The sequence below is a fragment of the Homalodisca vitripennis genome, chromosome 5 (genome assembly GCF_021130785.1).
Source record: "Homalodisca vitripennis isolate AUS2020 chromosome 5, UT_GWSS_2.1, whole genome shotgun sequence".
NCBI lineage: Eukaryota > Metazoa > Arthropoda > Insecta > Hemiptera > Cicadellidae > Homalodisca > Homalodisca vitripennis.
This window is the reverse complement of record NC_060211.1, coordinates 144,484,876-144,504,150: the sequence shown is the minus strand read 5'-3', so window position 1 is coordinate 144,504,150 and position 19,275 is coordinate 144,484,876. Positions and strand designations below refer to the sequence as shown.

Sequence of the window (19,275 nt, the reverse complement as noted above, 5' to 3'; positions counted from 1 at the left end):
AGCGAAAAATACGGTCTTACCTCCGAATTTTTTTACTGTGAACCGATTTGCATGAAATTTTGGAATTAGGCTCATCTTACCCTTAACTTCAAAAGTGAAAATGATCTGAAGTCCGCCTATTATTTTTAAGGGGTGTAAACAACCCCTTAATGGAAAAATCGACATTGAGCCATTTTATCGCTAGAAAACATGTTTAATAGTAAGTGGTGAAATTGTAAAGTGTTTTCTAACACAATTACCTCATATTAAAATAATTTTCAATCCCTTGAAAATCTTACAACCCTTGCAAACAACCCCTAAATTGAAAAAATCACAAAAATACTTTGGTATGACATAAAAAGATGTAAGTATAGAGTAAGTGATATTTTATATTCTCTATAATAATTATCAAATTTTTAACCCCCTTTCAACCCTTGAAATAATCATGGCTCACCTCTTGATAAAAAATTGTTTTGATAAAATGAAAAGGATTTAAATAGTATTCCACACTCTCGAAGATGATTATCATATTCTTAAGCTTTTCTACCCTTAAAACTACCCCTAAATTAAAACAGTAAATATATATAATTACATATTGCAAAATAATTTAATTTAGAGTAAAAAATTGCCATTTATTGAATAATATATTTACAAATTTTATAAAATTCACTCAAATGTGTTATATATACATATAAGAACGTTGATATGTATTCATGCCTACGTTTCCAAAATATATGAGCCATATTATGTATATATATACACATTACAACAGTTTTGGATCTCTATTATACTGCGTACTTTCACATTGCTCCAAATATTCACAGTCCGAAATTTTCAGTTACTAAGCAGAAAAAAATATGATAAGTTTTTTGACCATAACTCCTTCAATTTTCATGCTATCACAATTTAAAAAAACCATTGTAAAGGTAATTAAAAGAGCTACAACATCCTTCATTGCAATGCATAGTAAAAAACCTTTTCTCAAACGGTGAAGGGGTAAAGGGCTTAAGAGATGCTGTGATTGCGCTGCCACGCGCTCTTTAAACAATCATATTTCCGTCAATTTTTGTTTGACAGAAAAATCTAAAAATCCAAATTGTTTGTCAGAAATATACTTACATTTTTCATTCCTACACTTTTATACGTATATGTCGTCATTTTTTATATATTATGAAAAAAGGTGTTTTAAAAAAAATTTGAATCTTTTTTTAATCGTGACTTTTTTTGAAAAATATGTGTCCTGAAGCAGCCAAACTGATACAATCTATCAAAATCTTCATAATAAAGTTGATTCTAGGCGGAATACGATTAATTTTAATTTTGGTGGAAATGGCACTTATGAAACACGTTGATTTAAAAGAAAAAACATTAGATGCTCCTCTTATTTGCAATACAGCTCACTTATTTTACCTGCAAAAGACTTTTAATAGTGCTCATTTTAAAGCTTATTTCAATCACTATAAAACTCTTTTTTATTAGAATGCCTAAAATGCATCTGCTCGCCGCTAGATGGCATTGACCACATCGATTAAATTTCAGACAAAATAAAAAACGGCTTTGATTTTTAATATCTAGCTTAATATTGCACTTAGAGTACTTTATAAAAAACCAAATGTTTCATTGTTGTACCTGCTACAATTGTGTTTTTAATACAATTTTCGATAAAACGTTTATTTTTGGAGATATTTGCAAAAAACCGATGAAAAACGTGAAAAAATTGCGAATTGCCAATGGTATTGAAAAGTATTGGATTTTTCGAAAAACGTTATAGATGATTTTTTGCTTAAAATTAGGATTTCTATCGATATCTGAGGTTATTTGGTAAAAAATAAATTCACCCCCGAGAAGAGGTGGCAACCACCCCCAGGGTGGTTGCGGAGTTCAAATCATTTTCACTTTTGTACTGAAGGGTAAGATAAACCTAATTCCAAAATTTTATGCAATTCGGTTCACAGTAAAAAAATTCGGAGCAATAATGCTTCAATGACTGCACTAACTTACTTAAAAAAAACTATAGTTAACACTTTGACTACATAGGAGTGCAGAGTCTAATGTTGGTACACACGACAGAGTATTCTTGTGACCATTTCAAGTGAACATGTTATATCATAAATTCTGATATTATGTATGGTGGAGATCTGATATTATGAAATTAAATAAATTAAAATAAAGAAAAGTATCATTACAAATTTTAATTGAATTTAAAATGATGAAAATGGTTTTCCTTAAAGTTAATTTTTCTTTCTTTAATCTTTCAATGACATACTGTAAAAGATTTATATCCTATTCTTTAATTGTTGATAAGTCAACTTAGTCTTATGTTTGGCATAACCTAGTAACAGGAATCTGAAAAATCAGCTAGTGCACAATATACGTTTTTTCAGTGTGCTAGCCTCAAATTTTGTTGTTATTTCAGTCAAGTAGGCTAAACAACAGCGGTTTTTGATACGTCAACTTGATAGTATGATTATATAAGTTATTACATAATAAAACATAAATAAAGCATATAAGTTTTAGTTTTGTTTTTTGTATGATAGTAAAAATTATTCATCACATGGAGCCAAAGAGTCTTTTGACACTTAAATGTATTTCTGAACTCAGCTTTGTCTCGTTCGTAAAATACGATTGTGACCAAAAACAACCACTTTTGTTCCTAGTGATGGAAAATACCAAAGAGATTTTAGAAATTTAAAAAATTATCCCGTTCTAATAATTTTCTATTATTTTTATTAAGATTTTCTATTAAAAACTTAATAGAACTTAATGCTTTAGCTTTCGTGAAAGAAATGTGATTGTTAGCAACAATACGTACTAGCAGGATCTACACTGATATCTCTGGGCTTGTCCAGACCATCCCAGATAAGTAGAGAGCGCAGGGAACCATTAAGAGTGGACACTTCGATACGGTTGGTACCTGCGTCTGTCCAGTAGAGCTTATCTGTCACCCAGTCTACAGCAAGACCTCCAGGAGATTCTACAAAACATACAACAACCACTATTTTCTGAGATGATTAATCATTGATGTCTTTTGTAATAGTAAGGGCAATCTGTTGTAAATAAAAAATGGTATGAATGATACTTTATTAATGTTAGCAATTAAATAAAAAGCTCTTTGAAAATAATTATTTAATTGTTTACTGAAACATCAAAATTTTAAAAATACTTGGTCAAAAGAAAATGATTGGATTAGGGTTAACCAGAAAATTTTAAGAGCTCATAATTAATAAAGAAATTTTTATATGAATTAAAATACTTGTAATATAAGAAAGGTACTACAAAATATGATTGGTGTGAATTATCTCGTTAAACCAATCAATTTAAACTTTGTACGTGTTCAAACTATAACACTTATTTTTATAAATTATTTTTTAAAACATTCCATACAGATTTTAATTTCCTTGATATTTGATAGTTAACAATTTAAAATGTCTGTATAGAACCCATATAGAATAAAATCTTTCAGATTTTGCATAATGTTGTTTTTATAAATCACCCAACTGAAGTTTAAAGAATGGAAAATATGAACAAATATGCATCATCTGACATGAAATGTTTTGATTGTCCACAGACAGTCTTCCTTTACGTTTCTATAAATTTAAGTATGGTCAGAACTATCCGACCATATATACTAATACAGAATTATAACACACTCCTACATCACTTATTCCAAATACTTTCTCTTGTTTGTATTGCCATCTTTACCCAAGTTGTTGCTGATGATGGGTTGTTGCTTGCTTCCATTGAGGAATGCCCTAGAGATGAGATCAGCCTCGACATCGCTCCAGAAGATAGAGTCAGTATTGGAGTCCCAAGCAAGGGCCACAGCAGATTTGACCCCATCCAATGGTAGTACCATATCGTAGCTCTGATCTTGAGTGTCCAAGCGACGGAGGCGCACATCCTTCTTGCGAGCAAAGATCATCAACTGGTCGGGTGTCGAGTCACACGTGCGTCTGTTAGCAAAACAGGTGGTGAGGCCAGTAGTTAACAGACGACTACTACATACCTCATAATATATCACATAAATCAGACAATAATGCAGTCAGATTTGGGAATAATTAAAATAGTAAGAACAAATTTGATTTGCAGTTTGGGAACACTTTCACATAAGATAAAATCAAACTATTTTAAAAATTACTACTGAAACCATGTCAGTGTGAGGAGCAGTCATTAATCACTATCTTTCTCCATTGTATACCTGTAAACTAAGCAGTATTACACTGAATAATATCAACAGTAAACATATTTTGTGGTGAATGTCATACTTATCTACATGAATGTCGGAATGCCCATGATCACACTGAATCAAATGTTAATAAAGTATAGAATAACATTCAAAGAAAGGAACAAATAGAACTGTATATTATGTGTGTTACTGGATGACTGTACAACTTTTGCAAATAAAGTGTATGCACTTACAATAAGCTTATTCAGTGCTTTAAGCATAAGGAAGGACACTGAATAAGAACCTCAAAACTTAATAGACGAGGACACTATAACCATTCCATTATTTCCTTGCAAACTACAACACTAACCCTCTACATCTAAAATTCATTGTGAGAGAATATTAAGAGTATAATAAAGCAGATCTAATTATTTTGTACATGACTCAGAAAGGGATAATAGATTACGAAACTAAAAACACTTTTCCAAAAAAAGTGGCCAATTGTTCTCTGACAGTGTAGATATAAAGTTCTAACATTTTGGATACTAACGTCCGGATATTCGGACATGTGAAGAAATCCCGAAAAATACTTATGTCCTGTAGTTGTTGAAAATGCTAACTTCCATATATCAAAATGTTCTAAATTTAAATTTAACTTTAAAATTGAATTATATTGTATAGTATTGTAATATGTATACTCTATCTTTGAAATATGAGTTTTCACTGACAATTGTGATTGTAAATATATTATAAATTATTAATTTAAACAGAATTTACACACAATAAAAATCAAATATACACAATTTACAGTGTCATAAGAATTGTATTTTCTTGTACAACAAATAAAAGTTTGCGATTTAGTCAAGTTTTATATGTAGTGTATAGTAAAATCAAACATTTTTCACCTGAAGAAGGAAAACACATTTTTTATTTTTGGTAAATACATTTTTTATTATTAAGTTACTTTTACATTTATTTTATAGAGAACTAATATGTTTACTGTTATAACAGTATTTCTATAAAACCAATGTAAAAATTTAAAATAAATAAATAAATAAGTTAGTTGATAAATAAATTCTGTAGACTCTATTTATGTACATTAAAAAAAAGAATCACTAATTATGATAAAAAATAAGAGAGTAACAGGTAATAATTTGAAGTAATGCAGAACAACATAAAAAGAATCCAGGATTCTTCAGTAATTCCTGGATACAAGCCTTGATCATGAAACCTGAGAGGCTCCTTATTAAAGGTACAAGTTGCCTTGTATCTCTAGACACAATGAAACATTTTGTTCTGGTACCCAAAGGGTTAAATCATCACTGCAATAAAAACACTCATTTTTAAACATGATCACTTGACCTTGAATTAGATTAAGTTCAAAGTGTACTAACTTGTTAATGGTCAGCTTGAGTCCAAGCGGGCACGCACACTGAAAACTGTTACTGTCGCTGGGTAAGCAGAGATGGGAACAACCACCGTTGTCATCCCCACAATGATTGGTGTAGTTGGGCTGTCGTTGGGGGTGGTAGCTGTGGGCAGATCAGATAGTGAGGTTATGTTGCAGTCAATCCAATACAATTTGTGGTATAGATACTTTAGAAAGATTATAAGTTCAGGGGGCAAGATCATTTTGTTGCAATTACGTTGCATGTTATTCAAGACAGTTGAATATATATATATATATATATATATATATATATATATAATATATATATATATATATATATATAAAAGTCATTTGACAGGTGTTTGGTCTTCCGATCATATGTTAGTTTGCTTATTTAAACGCATATGTGACAGATACGGCCAAATACAAAATAATTGAATCGGAAAAAGTAAGCGCTCTGTGGTGTAATGGTGGCACATTCACCCGGCAAGTGAGAGATCCGGGTTCGACTCCCGGCGGAGCAAGTACTTTTTGTGATTCAATGTTTATTGAAATTATATATATATAAAATTATTTTTAATTTTCATGCTATAATAAGCAAACATAAATGAAACAGAAAAATATTATTTTTGTAGATCAATCTGTAATGAGAAAAAACATGATATTCAACAAGGTAAATACCAATAGATAATTTAGTTACAAACTTTTTAGTAAATGAATTATAAAGATACACCTTTTATAACTTAAGTTATGAATTATTGTGTAGAAATGTGCAAATTGTTAATTTTGGCCATTATCTTTTTTTCTTATACACAATGAAACTGGGACGTAAAAAAATTGAGTGATATTGAAAAAGAATTTTTTTGTTTTGATCATCAAAGGGTTAATTATAGAATTGGATTGCAATAAAGTATTATAGTATGTACCTGTGTATATCCATAGGGAAGTGGAGTCCAGAGTGGATGGTGCGGAAACCAGACCCAGAAGACTTGCTGGCGGTAGAAATACTCTTAGTATGCCAATCCGTCCAATAAATTGAGTCTTCAAAAAGAGTCAAAGCAAAAGGATGCGGAAGACCTTTTGTTACCACCTGAAAATTTAATAAATTATTGTTTGGTTCCTTACTATACTAATTACTGACTTGGTAAGGGTTTGTTTGAAAAAGAATGTTTTTCATGACATATTTCTTTCACCAAATAGCTCTTGAAGAATTAAATGCATGTAACTCGTTTCTATCACAAAAAGAGGCAAAAACAAGAATTTGATGATTAGAAAATAGCCATTATAGATGGTAATTGGCAAAGGTTCAGAGTAAGTACCTATATCGTATATCATTGCAATGCTAATTAATAACACAATTAATAATGAACAATTAATGGGGTTTGTTATTGCTTTATGACAATTCATATGAAGTAATTTAAATACTATACAACATTTAAAATATTATGGAAATTAATTGCAAGTTTCAAGTTTGAAACAAAAGTGAGCACAATATTCTGAAAGACCAATTCTACTAATGGCACAATGTTTTGGTTTTTCTTCATATTACAGCTATGCGATATACAACAATTCCTAATTTCATTTTGAAGTGATACATTCCAGTGGTAATCACATGCAAAATTAGTTCTATCATAGGAGATAGGAGTAAAAGTACCATAAAATACAAGTGTGTATAGTTTGTAATGTAACATACAAATCTTTATATCACACTAGATTCAATAAGATCTTTGATGTAGTCTTTTTTAATTGTATTTTTTTTAAATTTCAGAGTGACAATTATTTAAATAATCTAACTGAAGGCTATTTATAAAAACAATTATTTGATTACTTCGTGGGGAATTATAGAAATAAAATTGTCAAATTGAATTGAGTTCTGTAACATATATATTTATAATCAAAGGAAGACCAGCTAAATGTAAAGATATTACATTTTACAGTTTGTATATGAATTATAAATTTAGGAAATGGAGTATGTCTAATCAAAGATTACTTTGGGAAATTTCATTTTTATGTATGAAAACACCTCCCTTCAGTCATATACGGTACTCAAATCTCTCAAATAATTCCTTAACAGTTTATTTCATTCTCTCAACTGCTTTTCTTTTCTGGTCTGCCTGAATTCAAGATGGCCCAAATCATTACAGTACTTTACAATAACTTGTAAAATAACAATTTCTTCTATTACCTGTGTTCAGAGAAAGTATCTTAATGAGCTGTAGCAATGACCTTTGATTGTAATAGTGATAACTAGTAAAATTCATGACATGGAATAATCAAACATTTTCTATTTTTCCTGTCTTCAAAGAAAGTATTTTAACGAGCAGTAGCTATAATCTTAGATTGTACTAGTCAAGGATGTAACCAGCGAGGGGGTCCAAAGGGTCCAGACTCCCCCAAATTGTCTATATTTTAAATTTATTTTTTAGTAAACGATTATTATTATTTAAATAATTCAGTATTACTGACATTTATTGCTGAAAGATCGTTCTCAACAAAGAAACGGCTCAAAAACTTTTTAAGGAACGAAATGGAGCCTTACTCTCTATCCACTATGGGAAAATTTCAGTTGTATGGACCCCCAAAATATTTTCCTGGCTACGTTCTTGCTAGTAATAACTAGCAAAATCAATGCTATGACATAAAAATGAATAACTCAAGCAATAACCGACTATATAAACTTATATTGCTCAATCAAGATATTTTATTTATTCATCTTACTATTCCATAATGTAAATGTAACTAGCAGTTTAATTTGGATTTGTTTTTAAATATATTTGCAATCCCGATTATTTTTAGATATGTCACTGACACATTCATACATGTTATGTGATATAAAATGGACATCTATAAAAAAATGAAATATTTTTATTCATCCATTTTGAAGTGCCTTAACCAAATACAATTAACACTTAAATTAAGCTTCTATATATAATTACGTCAAGAGCATGTTACCTTGCGCCTGTCTGAGCCGTCCAGTTTGGCACTCTCAATAACATGATGTTTGGCGTCAGCCCAGTACATGCGATCAGCTGTGTAGTCGATGGTCAAACCATTTGGCCAGAATACTGACTCTGTGATAATGCTCATTCTCTTAGTGCCATCCATCTGTATTCTCTCCACCTTAGGGTTAGGACCTACCAATCATTCATTAATGTACATTTTTGAAAAAATAAATTAGAAGTAGATAAATTAAGGGAATTGAGTCATTGTTTGTGTACTCCACTACAAAACACTATAATATAACACTTAGATTACAGTTCCTTTCATCTGGGAATCTACAAACAAGAACAGCAGTTGGAATTACCCCAGTCAGTCCAGAACACGAGGGCTTCGCCTGGATGAACGGCTATGGCCCGAGGTTTGTCCAAGTCATTGGAAGCCAGCACATGCCGTTTAGTGCCATCCAAGGATGCCACCTCCACACGCCGAGTACCAGAATCTGTCCAGAATATGAGATCGTGGATCCAGTCCACTGCTACTCCTCCTGGACTCTCCAACCCCCACCGGATCACATCTGAATAAAGATGGATTAATTTGTTTATACATTAAATAATAATTAAAAATGTATACTTATAAATTAGAACTACATCTTCATCATCAGTCAGTATACTGATTTAAATAATTACCTCCAGCATCAGATCCGTTGAGCCGAGCAACACGGATATAATCCATCGAGACATCTGACCAGAACACCAATCCTTTCTTGTAATGATAATCGAGAGAGATTGCATTATGTAGATTCTTTAGTATTGCTGTGTACTTGAGGTTGTTCAGACTGAGCTAGAATCAAAATGATATGTTGGTAAGAATAATCTGTTATTGTATTTGAAGTCATTAATTATGAAAATACAGACTCTTTTTTCATTGTACCTGTCTGATGTCTATTCTATTAGCGAAGAGTAGTGTTGGTGGGCTTCCGAGAGCCTTGCAGGTCCTAGCATCTGGCCGCAGGATGTAACCCTTGGAGCAGCTGCAGACAAATGAGCCCACTGTGTTCTCACAGGACTGGCTGCACACCGGTTCGTTGACATAGTTACACTCATTGATGTCCTTGCAGCTGTAACCCAGCCAATGATAAGAATATATGTCAAATTAATATCACTTATTTAATTCAGTTAGTATAAAAAAAAAAACAAATCCTTTCAGAATGGAAAAGAAGTTAAATATGGGGTTGCGTTAGACACCCTGCTCTTTAATATCTATATAAATTACATCCTGGATAAATTAGCCTAATAATGTTGAATGTTTTCTACATGCAGATGATGAAGGAATGAAACTTATCCCACAATATTGTATTACAGCAAACTGTTACAACTAATACATTATTTGTGTTAATAAACTGAGTCTTATTTTGGAAAGATCCACAACATTGACTTTACTTAATCACACAAATAACAATTAAATTTAAAAGATTTATCCACTACTCCTTTAAACTTGTAATGTATCATCACATGTTATATGCAATAAAATAATTATTATTGTTAATATTTATAGACTACACTTAGCAATACATTAAACACTGTATACACTTTCTAAACTTACTTAGACATATATATTAGCGTGTTGGGTCATAAAATCAAGAAAAATAAATAGCCAGATATATCTTGTCTGTTGTACAAGCTAATATGATTTAAATGAATTATTATTTTTAGTTTTTAACTGAAAAGTATATTATCACACAAATTTAAGTTCAGTTGATGATAGAATACATTTCATTTCTCAAAGACTCTTTTCAAGGCCCCTATATTTTTATCTAAATCTCAAGTTTTTAACTAACTTTTCGATGATCAACAGCACATTTAGGGTGGTACTTGGGGGAGGATAAGCAATTTAACATCTAGAAATGAAGAGAGGACCAACGTTTTACAATAAAATTAAGGATGTGCGTGTTGGTAGAGTATGTTGTGGGGGCTTGAAAAAGAGATAGATGGAAGAGAATATGCTTAAGGAGATGAGAAAACATGTAGTATAGTATGGAATAGTAGCAAAACAATCTTAAAAGGTTTATAACTACTAAAGGTACTTTGTATATTTTCATGCATAATTAATGTCCGCAAAATAAATACTGTTATTATTATTTTGGTAAATTTGTGATCTCAAATAATTCAACTAATTTAACCAATCTATTTCCAACTGTTTATTATTTCTCTATTTCATGGAGTAAAATAAATAATTTATTAAAAGCGATAATATATTCTGGCTCTTTAATTTATAGGATCTGGTGCTGTACTAACTGTGTTCCATCAGCTGCAATGGTGTATCCTGGGAGACAGGCACAGCCCTTGGAGCCATCTGCGTTGGTGATACACACTTGCTCACATACAGTATCAGGACTGCATGGCACTCGTGATGGACAGTTCTTCTCGTCTACACAAAATAATCTGGTTGGTGATACACACTTGCTCACATACAGTATCAGGACTGCATGGCACTCGTGATGGACAGTTCTTCTCGTCTACACAAAATAATCTGGTTGGTTATACACACTTGCTCACATACAGTATCAGGACTGCATGGCACTCGTGATGGACAGTTCTTCTCGTCTACACAAAAGAATCTGGTTGGTTGTTCAAAATAATATTTTGACCTTAAAGTGTACTAATGCAATCAAGGACGGTGACTTAGTTCTTGTTCTATTATATTTTTGCCTGTCAAAAATTTTGTTTGTTTGTCAGTCACAACCCTAAAATCTGCCTTAATATAGCAAAAGATCGAAAACTTGTTATCTTTCCACAGAATTACAGGGATTTGAATTAGGAATTCTGAGCATTTTATAATCAGACTCAAATGATCATAAAACCATTAACTTGAGAGAATGGCATGATTTTAATATGTTATGACTTAGTGTAGTTACATTTTTGAATGAAATATAATTTTATTCCTTATTTTAACAGTTGTTTTTTTTGTGGGCCTAATTATCAAATTCCCACACACTGCTTTAAATACCTGCAATCGATTCTTCATTAAATAATTAAAATATTCAGTCTACTACACATTTTTAGTCATCAGGGTAGGACAAGGCTGACATTAAAAATTTAAAACCAATTAATCCAAATGAACACAGATTGCACCACATTAACTTCCCCATCTTTCATATGCTTAGAATTCACTCAATTCAATTTATTTTACTTATACAAAACTGATGACTAGTAATTAATATTCCATTTCTGTTAAATAGTACATTTTAATTTGGTAAATTTGTCATAATATATCTGCAATAACTCTTTTTATTATTGTGACTTATAATGAATAATAGTCTGAAAACTAAATTAATAATTGTTTTTAACGAAACTTTAATAATAAACTGTGCAAAGGATGAATCGAATAAATATGAATTTGTGCAATAAGAATCCTGTAAAATATTTGTTGGTATCAGTCTACATGATTTTCTTGTTGGAAAATATTATGTTAATTTTACACTTTTTTATACATATTCTAAGCTGAGAACATATGGGCTTCCTAATTAAGTAGAGTTACAGATAATTAGGTAATTTAGTTAATACGTGTAGTTGCTGTACAACCCTTTATGAAAGGTTTCTATATATTTGGTATTTATTAATACTTTCAACATTATTCTAGAACCCTTGATTTACAAAGAATTTTTGTGTTGCCTGCAGTCGCTCCTCACCTTCTCCTCGAGGACAATCATTCTTGCCATCGCAGACATGTTTGCGCGCAATGCAGGGTGGTGAGGCACGGCTCGAGTGGCTGGGCAACATTCGTCCACCGGCTGCACTGTCATTCATAGGACAAGTGAATTGTAGTTCTGCGTCACACGTGACCACACAGTTGTTCTCATCTTCGCCCTCAGAACAGTCTTGGACGCCATCACAGACCCAAGTTTTCTGCAACAGTTACAGCAGAGTGAATTACAAAACAATGGTTTGAACAAAGTTCTCAAGTCACGTATTTTTTTCTCATCTTTGATTTTAATATTGTGAGCTAATATAAAGATTTGTGCCAACTTGAGTATCTAGTTACTGCCTAAAAAATACACACCAACAGAATTTAAAAAAAATCTAATTTTCAGTAATTATTTGCCTCTTTAGAAGGGCTAAAAATAAATTTACAAGGAACATCTTTAAAGTAAACACGAATAAGCTGCATTAAAGGAATACAGAGTATAAACAATAAATTTGGACCACTGTGACAAAATTTGTGTTCCAATAAAAAATTAATTAAAGATTGTACAAGCTAAAAATTGTGGTTTTTGCGAGACACTTGTTTTGTAACCCACAAAATGTTCTTCCCGTAAAAAACTTATATATGTTTTTTTATAAAAATCAACTTAAATAAATTGTTCTGAGCTTTTTACATCTCATATCTAATTTTGGGATATATACTGGCGAAACGATTGTACAATTTTGATACTTTTTAATGTATGTGTGCAATTTAAATGGTAACAGTTTTTGTCAGAGTAGTTCAAATCTAATTTTCCAACCATTTCTTGTTCTTGTCTCATTATAAATTGTACTGATTTGAGCAATGTTAATTTCTAACACTTATTTCTCATTGGCCAGACAATATATCTTGAAAATTAATTGTTTAGTAGGGGTTATATCTTGGTTACCAGAATTTAACATTTATAACCGCTAAAATTTATAAAAATATCCTTGAGAATTTGAACAACCCTATGTAAAAGCATACGAGGAAAGTTCTACAGTTGTGTTCTATAGTTTACAGTTTTTAGACTAGTTAATCCATGTTGGAGAATTATTTTCTTGTTCAGACATCATCTAAAGAGTCTGTAAACGTAAGAAATATCTAGCCCTACACAATTTTGACAAAATTATAGTTTTATCTGCAATTGATTTGTGGACAAATTACATTCATGTATAAATAAGGTTGAAAAATTGTAAAAATAAAAAAAATACTGACATTAAAATAGATCCGTATGAGCCATACAGTTTTGATGAAACCTAACCACCATCATCACGATCGGTAAAAAGACGTCTTATTAAAATGCTGCCGGTTAAAAGGATGTCAATGTTTCAAAAGGAGAGATCAGTTAAAGCGTGGCCATTTAAGAGGGACTGCACAATCAAAGGCTAGACGTAGCACGCACTGACCAGTATGCAACTGCCACTGTGGCAGACGAACTCGTCAGGTCCGCACGTTCTCGTCGTTGCCTTGTCACAATTCTCCTCGTCCTGCCCGCCTTCACAGTCCTTTTCCTCGTCACACTTCCAGTTCTCGGGGATACACTTGCCACTGCTACACCTGAACTGGTGGCGAGCGCAGTTGCCTTCCGTGATAGTCTCGCATCCGTCTTCATCGCTCCAGTCACCGCAGTCGTCGTCACCGTCACACCGGAAGTCTATACGGACACAGCGTGGGTACGAGCAGCGAAACTCTCCTTCACTGCACGTCGGTACTTCCACCTCTGGAATACATGCAATCACTTGTTAGTACATTGTAACAAGAGTTGGGATTTGAGAATTGTCTTCTTTTTTATATACTCGACATTTTTAGATTCTTGGAAGCCTGACACCGTCTTTTTGAGGGGTGATGTTCGAATCGCTTAACATATCTACTCCAAACCAAACCATACCCACAGAACCGTCACGCACACGCCTTAAAATATAGATACAGGGAAAGGTCAGCAATTTCAGTTCTCTAGAAGTTTCTCTCATGAATAAATTTTCTGAAAGTTATGATACCTTTTCCTTGTAGCCTAAAATATCGTTCATTCTGTTTATTTGCACCCACCTTCCCAAAATCTCGCTTCAGTCACAAACTATGGATAGTACAACAAACCGCCGGCCGTTTTAAACTTGTATGTTCTATTTTTTATTAGTTATTAAAAGTACCAAAGACATTTGCTAAATATTTCCTTGGTCTGTGAGTCTCGTTTATATTCTAAACCTCAAATTTCTCCTTAGCCATTGAGTACCAAGATATATTGTTTTGCCCTCCCGGCCATTCGTTTTCATCTCTAATGCGATAATTTCATACATCTTCCAGTCCTTATGATACCAGGAGTTTCTGAATTCCTCAGTTAGAGTTTCAGGTTCCCTACTTTTAAGACTAAGCCTTAGAGCTACATAGCAAAGACTGCAGTTGTAGTGCTTCTGCAGGCTGTGTGAGTTCTTTTCGCCTATGAGTTCTGTTTGAAATCCCTGAACATCTCATACGGTACACCAAAGCCACGAGTCTCATGTGCTTCTGAAGACCCAAACTTTCTCTACCATGATTTGATACCTCGTAGAAATGTACCAAAAATATTATTTGGTAGCACTTATTACAAAGAAGCCTTTATTAGCGTAACAAAGTGTTAATAAATTAATGGTCTATTTTTAAGAGGTAATTATGATGTCTAGTCTAATAAATTTCCTACAAGGGGTCACTTATTTTAGTGTATTTTTGGTCAAACATGTATTAGGATCATTATTTGGTTGAAATTCAGTCTGCAGGTATCAAAATCGTCCAAAATTGAAATAGATGAGCTTATAATTTTTACAGATAGACCAAAACCATTCCCAAGTCTTTACGCCCGCTGAACGTTACACACCACTCTAGGCTTATCTATACGTAAGTAGGTGACATGTGGGTTGTTTTCACTTATGACAATCCATATGTCAACTCTTGTTACTCAAAACCAAAGCACCTTCAGGAGTGAAAGATCAAATCCTTACCGCACTCAGTCTCATCAGAACCATCGGAGCAATCCTGCTCGAAGTCGCACTTCCAAGAAAGGGAGATGCAGCTGCCGTCTGAGCATCGGAACTCTATCTCCGAACAGTCCCTGTCACCATTACATTTCGTATTAGGCAGTTATTGGTACAATTTTTACTCTAAGTGTGGTAAACTAGGATGTGCATAGCCAAAGATACACAAGTATTTTACACAATCCAAGCTCTTGAACATTACTATTTTACCCAAAAATGATTAGCCGTGGTAACAGTAAAATTATATCAAAATATAAAAAATTCCAGGCTGAAAGAGATGTTAAACTCTACCCCAAACCTGAAAGTGACAGAAATATATGTCAAAACAAAATGGATAGTAGCCTAAGTGGAAGTACAATTAAGTAGATAAAGAAGAAAAGATAAAAAGGGCGCTGATACACAACACTGATCTAGAACCAGAGCCGTACTCAGCTTCATATTCGCCCCGGAATTCATATTCGGCCGGGCCCCGTCATCTCCTGCCACCTTTTAGAAAACGTGTGGCGGGGCCCGGCCCGGGCCTCGAAAAATTGTCCGAAAAAACCGGTCTGAGTACGGGCCCGCATATGAAAAGACATAGAAAACATAAAATACACAATAATAAATATTCAATACTAATTGAACGCATAATGCCAAATAAAATGAAACGATGCTTACGTTTTGCGTGTACAGTTCATTTCATCGGAATAATCCTTACAGTCGTTGTCGCCGTCACAGACCCAGGAGGTCGAGATACAGAGTCCGTTGGAGCATTCGAACTCGGAGTTGCTGCAGTTAAGGGGCACTCCTCCTGTGTACAGAACCAACAGTGTTGATGTGCAATGTCGGTGCTTCAGAGACACTATGGATCTTTGGGTGTTTAGAACAGCTCAACTCACCGCAGTGCGTTTCGTCGGAAAAGTCTCCACAGTCGTCCTCGCCGTCACATAGCCACTCTTTTCGGATGCACTTCCTCGTCCTCGGACATCGCACGTTCCCCAGGTCCTCGTTACACTCCGCCTCTATGTCTATACATTCCAGTTCGTCCTCCTCGGCCACACAGTCGGCGTCCCCGTCACACCGCCACGCAATCGGGATGCACGTACAAGACGTGTCGCACAGAAACTCGTTGACACGACACAGCCCTGCGCACGGCATCACCGGCTCTTTCACTGCAACACCAACAGATTGTTGAGATATTTGTAATAGGCTTGCATTTATAGGTTTAGTTTTAATCGAAATACCGATGACGTCATTCTTGCAGGCCAACGTTACACTAGCCTACAAATACTGGTCTTCACGTTCTTTTTTAGTGTTAATAGTTTAGACAGTATCGGCATTTGTTTATGTTAAAAGAAATTAGATATAAGCGACGTCATTCATATGGATATGGACCAACATCACAGAATGTGGTGGTCATCTACCAGTAATCTTGGATATTCTCACTGAACAACATAAAATGGTCGCTCAATACAAAAAGTGTTAGAAGCGTATTGGAAGTGTATTCCAATTCGTTTTTGAAGTGTTGGAAGGGTGGAATGGACATAGCTAATTCTGTTCAATTACTAATCTCTAATGTTCTATGATATATCTCTTTTTACAGATAACAAGTAGTCAGGAGTTTCACTTCTTTAATTAATTATTATTTAGAGTAACATAATTATTTTCTATTTATTTATCTATTTATTTTTTAAATTATTTTTTCAACCTACTTACAATACTTACTGGGACATCGCAGACAAGATTATTATTAATAATATTTTCAAACGACTTTTTCAACAATTAGTACGCATTTTTGAAAACTGTTCTCACCGATATATTTAATAAAATCATGGGTTAAATATAAATAGTTCGCCGTCAGAGAGCTATTTTAGGAACATTACGCACTGTTTAGATTACGTTTACACAAATAGTTGGGAGAAATCGTATTGGATTAAAACGGGTCAGTAGCCAATTTTGATGCAACTTTTGACAGGGCTACCTAACATTTTAGGACAACAACAAAGATTAAATGAAAACAAAAGTAACATAGTGCTACGAGTATTTTGAATGTAACTTTAAAAACTATCGTCCAATGCTAACTTTTGGATTGGAGCATAAAAAGAAAACTTGACAAAAACACAGTTTTTTTTTATTTACATCTACAACTAATGGATAAATAGTTGTAACACCTACTGGGAAAAATGGTAGTAGCAGACAATTGTAAATTTATTTTAAATGTACGTATATACTATTTTATATGCACACCTACTAATTGTCCAAAATCGAAAATCATAAATTATGAAAATACCTGGAGTTCTTGGGTTTGGGTCCTCGAAGGGCGCAGGCAGCAGATGATGGTCCGTGTCTATGATGACTGGAAGCGGCCAGCGAGGAACGGCCATGCCGTTGTGCTGCGGAACAGCGGGCGACAAACCGTCCATGGGTGAAGAAGGTTGTATATTCTGCCTCACCATATGCTTCAGCCAGTTACTTGACGGCATATTGGGCGGGTCTGGCATGTGAGCGCCTGGAGCACAACAATGGCCAGCGTTGTAAAACTAGAAAACTAGATTACTAAAATACAACTAACTTTTATGTTGGCAACAGTGGTTATAAGAAAATCAGAAATATCCTATTGGCATTGATACAATTCCACTGAAGTGTGGCACACAGTACTCGTATTTTTGAAACATATAAACTGTCTTTTGTAAATGTATGTTTAATCTAGTTAAATCTTACTTTTATATTGTGTTACACTGTGTAGGCCTATTAGAACAGTGGGATTATGTTTACTACTCCGGCGTGGCGTGCAAAATAATATTATATTGCTAGACTGTTAAACCCAAAGTATAAGTCACATACGGTAGCATCGACTCTGGTGGTTACAAGTACACGGGTCTAATGTGACAGTATCAAGTCCAGATACATGGAGATATAGCATCATCAAGATAAAGATATCTGATGAAATATCTGCCGCAAACTACAAATCTACATTCCTAGACGTTACCGAGTGCAGTGACGAGTACATCTAATATCTTCGAAGAAGCATGGAGTTATCATATCATCCAGGTAAGGATACCTGATAACATCTCTGCTGGAAACAAAAAAATCTTCATTCCTAGACGTTACCGAGTGCAGTGACGATGATAGCAGAGATGATGATTTGCAATAGCTTATAAGGTGGACGGAGTCAGCTCAGAGTTCATGTAAATATGATGAAGTCTGTGCAGGAGATCACAAACCTTCTGTTTAAGATGAAATCGAGTGTTGGGATGAAGAGTTATTTAATAGCTTAAGCAATGCGTAGTGTCATCATATCAATATAAGAGTAATTAGTTGAAGTCCCTACTGAAGGCCTCAAACTTTAGTATAAACTTGACTTTAGTACAGAAGGATAATTTTGAAATCCATATAAAACATCTTGAAATTATTTTAAATATTATCAAACGTTAGAAACTTTTGCTGATTAAATACGTGTTTAGAAATTCCGAGGGATTCTGGATATTTGAGAAATTTCGTATAAACCACCTTATATCAATCCAAGGGGCAGAAACATAAAATTGAAAACCATCAAACACAATTCATTGCATGATGACTAACCTTCTCGAGGTTTCTTCGTATTAGTGGCGGGTGGGGATCTGAGAGCAGCGCTGCCGTACATCTGCCAGGCAGTGCCGCCATGCCGGTACTGAGGCTGGGATTGCGGCATCTCCGTCGCCAACATACGCTCGCTACCCAACACTGTAACACAGGACCACAGTGAGTAAACCACTGAACTGAGAGCCACACTGCATTACATCTGCCAGGCCATGCCGGTAGTCTACTGAGGCTGCCAACATCCGCTCGCTATCCAACACTGTAACACAGGACCACAGTGAGTAAACCACTGAACTGAGAGCCACACTGCATTACATCTGCCAGGCCATGACGGTAGTCTACTGAGACTGCCAACATCCGCTCGCTACCCAACACTGTAACACAGGACCACAGTGAGTAAACCACTGAACTGAGAGCCACACTGCATTACATCTGCCAGGCCATGACGGTAGTCTACTGAGACTGCCAACATCCGCTCGCTACCCAACACTGTAACACAGGACCACAGTGAGTAA

General features: G+C 34.1%; 1 protein-coding gene across 1 annotated transcript in view; it reads right to left on the bottom strand.

The window, feature by feature from the left end:
* Window positions 1-18,900, bottom strand: part of LOC124362974 (low-density lipoprotein receptor-related protein 4-like) — a 52,416-nt gene extending 33,516 nt beyond the window's left edge. Inside the window, exons 1-16 of the mRNA XM_046817896.1 lie at window positions 18,764-18,900; window positions 17,472-17,690; window positions 16,081-16,353; window positions 15,860-15,992; window positions 15,170-15,279; window positions 13,604-13,917; window positions 12,163-12,379; window positions 10,769-10,901; window positions 9,405-9,591; window positions 9,161-9,314; window positions 8,839-9,048; window positions 8,487-8,668; window positions 6,461-6,624; window positions 5,539-5,676; window positions 3,682-3,932; window positions 2,792-2,953 (exon numbers count right to left, since the gene is read on the bottom strand). Coding sequence (XP_046673852.1) covers window positions 2,792-2,953; window positions 3,682-3,932; window positions 5,539-5,676; window positions 6,461-6,624; window positions 8,487-8,668; window positions 8,839-9,048; window positions 9,161-9,314; window positions 9,405-9,591; window positions 10,769-10,901; window positions 12,163-12,379; window positions 13,604-13,917; window positions 15,170-15,279; window positions 15,860-15,992; window positions 16,081-16,353; window positions 17,472-17,690; window positions 18,764-18,887 — 2,971 coding nt within the window. The 5' untranslated portion in view covers window positions 18,888-18,900. The remainder of the gene's footprint in view (window positions 1-2,791; window positions 2,954-3,681; window positions 3,933-5,538; window positions 5,677-6,460; window positions 6,625-8,486; window positions 8,669-8,838; window positions 9,049-9,160; window positions 9,315-9,404; window positions 9,592-10,768; window positions 10,902-12,162; window positions 12,380-13,603; window positions 13,918-15,169; window positions 15,280-15,859; window positions 15,993-16,080; window positions 16,354-17,471; window positions 17,691-18,763) is intronic.
* Between the last annotated feature and the right edge of the window lie 375 nt (window positions 18,901-19,275).